The 10,015-nt window shown below is 37.1% G+C and overlaps 1 protein-coding gene across 1 annotated transcript in view; it reads left to right on the forward strand.

Annotated features, from left to right (window-relative positions):
• Positions 1 to 9,419, forward strand: part of ZNF644 (zinc finger protein 644) — a 48,035-nt gene extending 38,616 nt beyond the window's left edge. Inside the window, exons 8-9 of the mRNA XM_051624528.1 lie at positions 4,668 to 4,770; positions 5,275 to 9,419. Coding sequence (XP_051480488.1) covers positions 4,668 to 4,770; positions 5,275 to 5,467 — 296 coding nt within the window. The 3' untranslated portion in view covers positions 5,468 to 9,419. The remainder of the gene's footprint in view (positions 1 to 4,667; positions 4,771 to 5,274) is intronic.
• Positions 9,420 to 10,015: the final 596 nt, after the last annotated feature.

The raw sequence follows: 10,015 nt of genomic DNA on the forward strand, positions 1-10,015 counted from the left end.
GTGTTTATTAAACTTTATTTGTTCCTATAGTTATGCAGTATGGATCCACTGTATAGCAAATGCCTGTCAAGGTCCATTTGGTTAGTTACTTCTTTTTGTATTAGTGTTTGCATGATGGTCTTCAGATGTCTGACTGGAACATTAATTTTGTTTTGTTATGCAGTCCTATTTTGACCATTGTAATGGTTTATTTGCTCATCTTCAGTAGATGCTAATTTTCTTCTATGCCTGTTTTGGTGAATAGCTACACATTAGTGTTCCTTGAAGCATGTGGCAAACTTGCTTCTTCCGGTTATCTTCAGAGCAATGGACAGACCTGGGCAAAATCTTAAAAATGCATCTCACTCTTCTTTGTACAGTTGTATATCCCCTTTCCTTCCTTTGCTTCACTGGAGGCTTCTCTCCCCGCCCCTCTCCTCCACCAAGTCTCTTGGATACTGTCTTGCACCCTGGCTTTTTTAACCTTCTCATTGTTGACTCTTTTGTCATACACAGTCTCTTAACAGCTGTCATCTTCTGGGAATCACTGCTCTGTTCTTTGGTCTTTGCTTCTGCAGATGCAGACTGCTTTTTCAGAAGTTTTGGAGAGAACAATAAAATACAGAGCAAAGAGTCTGGCCTTTGAGCCAACAGCATGACTGAGATGGCAGTTAAAGCGGCCACTAAACTTACTGCTTTGTCAAAATGGTAGCTTTGAAAAGTGTACTATGGAAGCCTATACAGCTACAGCAGGAATCTGAGATCCACTGACTTTGCACATCTTTATTCTGTGCTGTTACAGCTAAAACTGATCAACCAGCACAATGAGCTAAGTTTTGTTATCCTACAAAATCCGTCAGGGTGCAAATTACTGGTTGTTTTTTCTTAATGCATGTAATGATGAGGATAGATAGCAAGTCACTGAATTTGAAAATATAGTGAATAAATACACAAGAAAGAGAATTAATTATTTTTTTAAGAAAAAATTTAGTGGTTTAAAATTGTTGATTATATCCATTTATGTGGGCAAATATTCAACTTGTGTTATCTTACATACTCTATGACAAAAGTAATGAAGTCTGAATAAAGACTCGGCTTCAGGCTTCCTGAAATAAGGAGTGTACCATGTTGAGGGACGTGAAGAAGCAATGTGCAGATTAACATAGTTGCACTTGTTTTGAACCTCAGACCAAATGTCATGTCATGAAGGATCTCTAAGTGTGACTTTTCTAACTTGTGTTGTCTTACGCATGCTCATTTTAGACTCCTATCTCCATCTGCTTGTAGTCTTTCTTGATAACCAGTCACAGAGGTAAAAAAGGTTTTTATATACAGCCTTTTTAGCTAGCAAATATTTTTCCAAATAATGTGATCTGAAATGGAACTTGAGTGCCTCAAGGAGATTCCTTCGAAGTTTGATGATCTTTTGTTTTAAAAGTGTTGTTTCTCTTATCATGCTGTATCAGTGGTTTGGTGAAGTGGTGCAACTGATTGTTTACAAAAAGTTTTTGGAATAGCAACTAGGAAGCTCCAGGTGGTCACACTTGAAGGAGGAAGGCTTCTTCCAAAAAGAATCAAGCCTTTATGGAGAATGGAAGTATGCTAGTTTGGGAGCGTGATAGCCACAAAATAGGTGTTAATGGTAGGTAGTGCTTGCCTCTCTGGCAATTTGCTGCAATTTCCATGCAGCTTACTAGAGTTGGATTATCCTTGATCTCTTCCCAGAAGCACTAAAAACATACTTTGTGAGGTCATGCTTTGTCAGTAACTGCTGACTTTAGGTCAGAACATGGCTGCACTTTGGTATGGTTGAGGCAATGGTGTAACTTGATCCTTGCAAGCACTTGTAAGTATTGTGTCAACGGAGTACTTAAGTGTGTTCATGTGACTTCATATAAACTTGTTACTCTCTGGTAGACAAATTAATATGAGAGTTACTGGTAAATGTCTGATAATTGATGTTGGAATTACAGTTTTCAGCCAGCTTTACCCACATGACTCTTTCCACTTACTTTCTTGCTTCATTGGAGTAACTTCAAAATGTACTTAGGCTGCTTTGTGCCCTCAGAAATATGAAGGAGTATGTTCACTAGGCCTAAACACAAAGGGAGCAAAAAATACCCCTTGAATAACACAGGTTTAGTATTCTTCATATTTCCTGTCTTTTGTAATAGCTTCTTGCTTGGGCAAATCTACTTTCAATCTTAGCTAAGTTACTCTGAGGATGCATTGAGTGATCTGAGTTTTTTTCGTGATGCCTTTTAGTGTGTTATAATCTATTATTTGTTTTGTAATTTATCTAGAGCCTCCATTGTACATTACTCATAGAAGATGCCCATTCTTTTGTTTTCCTTTTTTTCTCATTGTTCTTGGAAAAGGTACTTTTCAAGGAAGTAGCAACTACCTCTCCTGGTACATTATTGCAGTTTCTGTTTGTGTTGCTGTCTGTTTGATTGCACAGTAGTTCAGAGGTTTATGGTTGTTTTTTTTCTTAAAATATTACATACACACAAACCATCAGGTTTCAGAAACTGTTGCAAAAGCCCAGTTCAGGTCTAGTAAGAAAGTGAAAGCTGTCTGAAATGCTAGGAATGTATGTGAGGAGAATAAAATTTGATGAGAATGAATGTCTTAAGCTTGTCAACATGAAGGAATAAGCTAGTTCTGGTTTCAAATGCATGTAGGCTTCTCTAGAAGGAGGCTGCTGTCTACTGCTTTTATTGTTTTGTTTTGTGGTGGTGTTTTGTTTGTTGGTTTTTGGTTTTTACTCTTATCAACTGACTGACATTAGATGCAACTCATGGATGTGTTCACATTCAGATAACACTGAGCTCTGTTTCCCTTCTACCTGTGATGTTCTGCAAAATCTGCAATGGCAATGGTTTTGCTCTAATAACTGCTTCAGATAAGTTGCCCCTTGTGCAAATAGTTCTCTTCAGAGAACGGGTGTCTGGGTTTCAGTATTTTATCTGCTTACATCTCTGGTGATGTTGTTACTGACTTTGCAGTATATAAAATATTTATGCTGCTTGGTAGTTCCTCCAGCTTGAAAGATAGTCAGCTTTTTTTCTTCCTAATTATATGAAGAATAAGCTTTTGATGAGAGCATAAAGCATGAAGAACCCCTTACCTATTCACTTTTCCAGAAGTTGTCTTGGCCATTTTTCTTTATTTCTCCCTTGCCACCTTGGGTTGCTGCCTTTATATCCAGACTGCTTTTGTTGTTGCTATCAGAAAAAATGCTGTTGAGCCTCATCTTCCTAATGATGGCTTGACCCCAAGGTCTGAGGAGGTCTCTTTAGGTTGGTTTCTGCTTGCTACCTGTTTGATAAGTTCTCTGCTGCCTTCAGACCTCAAAAATTCATTCTAATTTTTCTAGATACTGTAGGAATCTTTAAATCTGGGGATGGGACTGGGAAATGTTTGGTGTATCTGCAAGATAAAAGTCTGTTTACAGGGTAAAAGCTTGAGAGGGGCTCATTTGGAGGACATAAGGAAAAATGAAGAATGCAATCAAGACTTGGATCTCTGTATCGGCATGTTTTGCCTCCCCAGGTGATGTCTTATGCTTCAGCATACTGAGAGGTTTATTCTTCTGTTTTATGTTACAGAAGCCAAAACTTAGACAAGTGTAACAGGTATTTTAATTTTACTGTTAAGTTGCTTCAGTAGCATAGCACTATGCCTTTTGGGTATCAAGAATACCTCTTGTTACTGTCTTTCAGGTTTCTGTGGAGTTAAAGTGTTGGTGCCTTGTGGTTTGGAATAGTGTATAGCTGGATATACTTCTCACCTGAAGCAGTCCAAAACCTCTTGCTTTTTCTTGAGCCTTATTAGTGGTTTTCATCATAACAATATTAACTCGGTTTAATCCCCTCATCTCCTAACTTCAGATGCTTCTTAGAACCTCCAGGTTTTGTTACAGATTACTGTTACATCTTCTTATGGGAGGTACAGACCTCAGTGCTAATGGAACCTATTTGATATGCCTTTCCTGTTCACACACTTCATATGTAGATTAGACTGAATTGAAAAAATGTCCTTCTTGATTGTCCTAATACCAGCTCCCACTGCCAAGGATTAATGCATCATTTATGTAAGATGCATTAGATTTCATACAGGAGTGAGGAGGGAAGCCTAAGCTTCATTTGAAATTCTTAGACTAAAAGGACAAGCTTGTTTACATTGAAAACAACTGGCAGGTGTTTTACTCAAGGTAGAAGTTCCTGATTGCATCATCTGAAAGCTGCAACTTCTTGAAGTTGTAACTTCGTTGAACATGAGTGGTCCTGTGATGGTACTTGAACTACAGAAAAGGTTCCGAGATTTTGATGGTGTTTTGTGTATGAAACGGAATTTCCAATGGTGCTTTGCTTGTGTGTAATTCTGCAATAGGTTAGTTGGTGCTTGCTGATAGTAAAACAGCAGCTTAATGCTGAATGTCAATTACCTAGTCTTTGAAACCGTGAGCACTGTGCTAAACTAAAAATAAAATAAAACTTCAGGTGTTTTGCCAGTAGGTTTCTTAGAGCCCATTGTAATTGTTTTGGATTTACATTATAGTTAAATGTATAATAACAAGGAGGTAGATGTTTTTTCACTACTGCTATAGGGGATGCTTACTAAATATCTCTGGTTAACAGTCATTGAAATACAAATTTCACATATGGCAATTTCTCTTTTCTTAGCTTTAGACTGTAAGCAAAAGAAGTCAAGGTCAAGATCTGGAAGCAAGAAAAAAATGCTGCCATTACCTCATAGCGCTGATGAAGTTTACATACTCAGATGCAGGTACATTGGGTGATTTTAATTGAAAGAACACATTCTTAAGAGCTTGCTAATTTTAGTTGTAAGAAAATGTAAGATTCTATCCTGTAAATGTGTTTGTGATTAAATTGAATAATAAGGAGGGGGGAAGCAGTTGCCTATTTTCACTAATTTGAACAAGAGGACTTGAATCAGTCATACTCAAGTATTAGGTTGCCAGCTGTTTCTCTAGCTAAAAACTTATTGGTCACATCTGAATAATTCAGTCCTTCAAAGTCCTTCAAAAGAAACCTTAGATAAGAAAAATAGGTTGTTGTTGCTGGTGTTAAAAATGTAAGAGTGTCAGTTGTAGTAACTGCAAATTTTTTGTGCTCATAGTTACTATAAATTAACATAGTTGCTAAGGTTCTCAGCTAAAATATGGAGGAACAAACAAAAAAAATGAAGACTTTGCATTTAATGTCTTTGTTCTATAAATTTTAGTAGAGCTAGACACATCTTGATGGAGTAATTCTAATATTTGCATAGGTTTTGTGGTCTGGTCTTTCGAGGACCTTTGTCTGTTCAAGAAGACTGGATAAAGCACTTGCAGCGACACATTGTCAACGCAAATCTTCCACGGACTGGAGCTGGCATGGTTGAAGTCACATCACTACTTAAAAAGCCTGCTTCAATTACTGAAACTTCATTTTCTTTACTGATGGCAGAAGCAGCATCATAGAACAAGGAAACATTTTAAATTTTAATTGGATGTAAATTTGAAATACTTTGTCATTTTTTTAAATAAATTGCTACACTAAATTATGTTTATAAATGCTAAAAACAGAAAAACAAAGGAAGTGGATTGCAGTAATATCAAAAGAAATTGAATACTCAGCAGTTACATTAAGTAGTCTTTATATTTTATATAGGGTGGAAGATGTGTTTTTAAGGTTTATTATGTTTTTGTCAGTTACTGTGTTCACTATCAATACAAGACCATTACGTGTATGGCAGCCATTTTAAAATTGTTGCACATGGGTACTTAAAAGACAGATTTTAATAAAAAAAAAGAAAACATGTTCTCTTCAGTGTTACCCAAATCAAGGCTCTGTTTATTCCAAAAAGAATTACATAGTAAAATAAGATATTATTATATTTTGTTTGTATGTATGTAGTGTTTTGTATAATACCAAGAACTGCTAATACAATTTACTCAACTTAGGGCATTAAATATCATGTACTTCATAGTTCAAGAGACTGTTTCATTCAAATAGGGCAGTTAGTACTATTCTATCTAGGTGTGTAAGTGTTTTTTTTTAAATCACATGAGGCTTTTTGTACTAAAAAGTGGAGGGAAACTTGTTTAAACAAATTTCTAAGAGAAATATGTACATAGTACTGGAAATTTGTGGTAAGGAAATATTCTTTACTTCAGTTGCATTTCTCACTGACAATAAAGTGGTGCATCCATGCTACCTCCTACTTGTCAACAAAGATGGTATTTACCCTTATGTTTTTGTATCATAGTAGATTCAATCCAACTTTCTTTAATACAAAGCATCTTTTTGTTAACAAGTTCATTTCTTTATGATGATTTACTGAAAATCTGACTTGCTTACAGGTGTTTGCCTCTCTACTATTTTATTTAACACTGTAGAAATGTACTGATAAGCATTGCTCACTACACGGTTAGAGTAGACTTCTCATTTATAATTCTGTTTAAAAGATTGATCATTTTAGAAAATTCACAGATTGAAATGTTTCTACATATGAAGAGAATGTTTACAACTTCAATTTTAGAGCTTGTTTTGGATGTGATTATATGTATGAAAACTGTAACACTATGCTCATGCTAAGGACCTACTTACAGAATTACTGAAATAAATGTGCTGTGAGGATGGAAATACGGTGCAGGTGTCTTGGTCATGATGATTGTGTTTATTCATTTAAACTGTCTTCAGAACATGATTTTTGTTCAAATCAGATCAGATTCCTCTACAAATCAATTTTGTATGCAAGTAACATTTCATTTTACTCATATAGGGTAACATACTGTAGTTAAGCCAAGGATATGCATTGATATTTTCTTTATATGTAAATAAAGTTAAAAGCAGTTAAAACAAGAGGAGTATTTTGGTAGAGTATATACATACCTCACTGCCAGTGAAATTGCTTTCCTATGGTATATCTCCTTACCAGAAAAATCTCTAAATAAAAGGTTTAAAGAAATCTAAATGTCTATAATGTGAAGCATTTATTTGCATTGTGTGAATTAAGTTTGTGAAATTGATTTGTCTTGCTTGAGATTAGAATCTCCTCATGATCTTAAGTAAAAGTACATTTACTTGCAATAAACTGACTTGTTCAGATGCATTACATTGGATTGGTGGAAAATATGAATAAATGTCTGTCTTCCTGTATGTGTGCAGTTCAGAGTTAACACACGAGGCTTTTCAATGTTCTGATAAAATAGATGGGCTAAAAATGCACAGCTGTGCAGGACAGAGTCCTGAGACAAGACCATCCTAGTTCTGTCAAGGCTATCACTAAATTATTTCTATCAGGTGTTTTACTGTACAAGTTGCTACAGATAACTTTAGCTTTATTGTGAGATTTTATTCCTTTTTTTTTGTACTGGAAAGTTCTCATTATTGCATTTAAAGGGTGAAGAAAAAATAGAGATTTTAGGAAAGATAACTGGGATGTTGAAGTGTATTGCAGACAAATGATGTATATGTAGGCTAAAAAATTTCTAAGTTCATAGGTGGTTTTGATACTTTTTAATGTGCTTTGATGATGGAAGATTTACAGCAGTGTGTTGGAACAAAACAGAGGGAAGTAATCAGATCACCTTGAATGTTTATAATGCTTTAATAGTGTGCTTGTTTACCCTTCTCACCAAAAAAGGTGCTTGTTGAGAGCACTGTATTTTGCGGCTGTTTAAGAGATGAAAAAAATCAATGAAGTGCAAATGATATTTATCTAGTATTGTTAGGAATGCTTGTAAAAGTGAAGCCATACTGCGCAGAATTTAGCTGTAGCAAGAAGCTATTAGGTTCATAATAATTAAAAAAATAAGTTAATTCTATTCAGTTCATTAAAACCCAATAGTGAACTGCTTTGTGTAACACTTAAATGCGAGGTTGCACCTGATGAGCAGGGAGCTCTAGGCCTGTCTAGTTTCTGAAATGAGTTTGTTTTGACGAGCAGCAGTTTTCAGTGGCAGGCTTTCTGGGTTGGGTACACTGGAGCTGTTTGTCCTGCTTGCACATATATAAACATGAGTGTTAGTCTGTTCACATTGGATAGATTGCTGTGGGTAGAGGCTGCAGTGGCAGAGTGACTCTTGTTTGGTTGATTTTGTTCCCTTATCACAATCTTACATGTTTCTGGAGATACCCTGGTTTCTGGTAAAGGTGTCTCTTAGGTAGCAGCCTCTGGAAAATAACGAAGGAATTTTCAGATCACTTAGAGAAGCCTGGGAAATTGTAGAAGACCACCCCTCACGTTTTTAAAGATGATTGCCTGTATTCACTACTTCCAGAGATACTTCCAAATAATCTTAAAAAATTAAAACTCCATTTGCATTCCTTGAAGTTCCTACAGGACCTTGAAACAGCAATTTGGTGCTGCCAAGTGGTGGTAGTGTGTTCAGGCTGTGTACATGGGAGATGGAGGCAAGTGGATGACAAGTGTTGGCTCACAAAGATCCCTGGGCATTTACTCTTGTTTGCCATATATTGCTTCATATGGATTGGGTGAATTTTATTAGGTGAACTGCTCCCACAAGCCAAGGCAGTCTGGTGCTGCCCACAGATCCAACTTGTGCTTCTTTGGGATTCACCTTACAGCCAGTGGTATCAGGAAATGAGCTGCTGATGGGAGGAAAAGCCCAGGTCAAACAATAGCTAACACCAAGCCAGTGGGGAGGGAGAGCAGCACCTCATGTGCCAGGGGTGGCAATTGTAATAGTTGGGGTTTATGTTCTGGGCCAGACTTTCTGTGTTTGAGCAATGTGCCTGTTCGAAGTCCTACCTTTTCAGCCATGCTCAGGGAAATCACCAGGGTCTTTGAGGTAAGTGGATCACAGGAGGAACATGAGTCATGAATTGGGGCTTAAAGAAGTGCATCCATCCAATGATTCAGAAAGCATCACAGGGATAAGACAGGGAGATCTGTTCCTGCAAAGCTGTTTTGACCAGTGATTTTTCTGGGCCAGTTGTAGATTTTTTGTGTGTAATTAGTGCTTTTAAGATTCATAAATCTTCTACCTGATTCTGAAATCTTACAGAAGATAAACGTTGTCTGAACAAATGTGGAAAAATTAACAGCAAATAACAAGTTCTTGCTTTTAACTAAATGGTTGGGGCTGAGAATGAAGCCAGTTAAGCACTATGTTTAACAGACTTTTCCACTTTTTACCATAGTAGTTAATGGCCTGGATACTTAAACACAAGTTTCATATTTTAAAAAAGAGTTTATATAGTTTTGACATTGTTTTTTTAAAAAATCTTTTTAGGGTGGTACTTACTTTAAAAAGCTGATGCATTATGATTTCAGATCTTCCAATCCACCATGCTTTGTAGGTGCTGTTGCCTGGTACGTGGATAGCAATTTTGATGTAATGGAAACATTTGGCCATAGTGCCAGGTCTGTAATCTCTTGCAATAAAATGTTCCTTTTTAACACCACAGGCTTCTTAGTGTTCTTCCCGTGGTTGGGCGGTGAGCTGCAGTGCACGTGTTGCTTAAACCAGGGGCTCCCACCCTACCCTGACTAGTTCCATGGTGAGGCAGTTTTGCTGGTTGGAGCCTTCTGAAAATTCAGAGGTGAGGCAGGATGAGGGTGTTTACGTTCCATTATTGGAGACCAAAAGTGAGGACTGTTGGTGGAGGTAACATCTGCAGAGCCAGAGGCCCAAATCTGAAGCCTAATCACAACATTGGCTCTTACCTGCATGTATCCTCCCACATCTTGCTCTGCACAGTCTTAATTTTTGCTGATGCCTTCTTTCCCACTTAGAAGCATTTTTTCCCTACAGCACTAGCTGTGTAGTGACTTCCATGTGTACCTGGACCCATCGTACTTTGAAAAACGCAGTCTACTTGGTGCCCTGCTATTCCCCTCGGTCTCCAGCTGCAGCATGAAAGGATTTGTTGCTGTACCACAACCATTCACAGACACACCCTGTAAGAACAAAAAATGAAGAGGTTGATCTAATTTAGCATACAGGAGCATTTGGGGCTTGTTTGTTTTAAACAAGGCTTGGAGTGGGGCTTCCCTCCAT

The sequence above is a fragment of the Apus apus genome, chromosome 7 (assembly GCF_020740795.1).
Source record: "Apus apus isolate bApuApu2 chromosome 7, bApuApu2.pri.cur, whole genome shotgun sequence".
NCBI classification, from domain to species: domain Eukaryota; kingdom Metazoa; phylum Chordata; class Aves; order Apodiformes; family Apodidae; genus Apus; species Apus apus.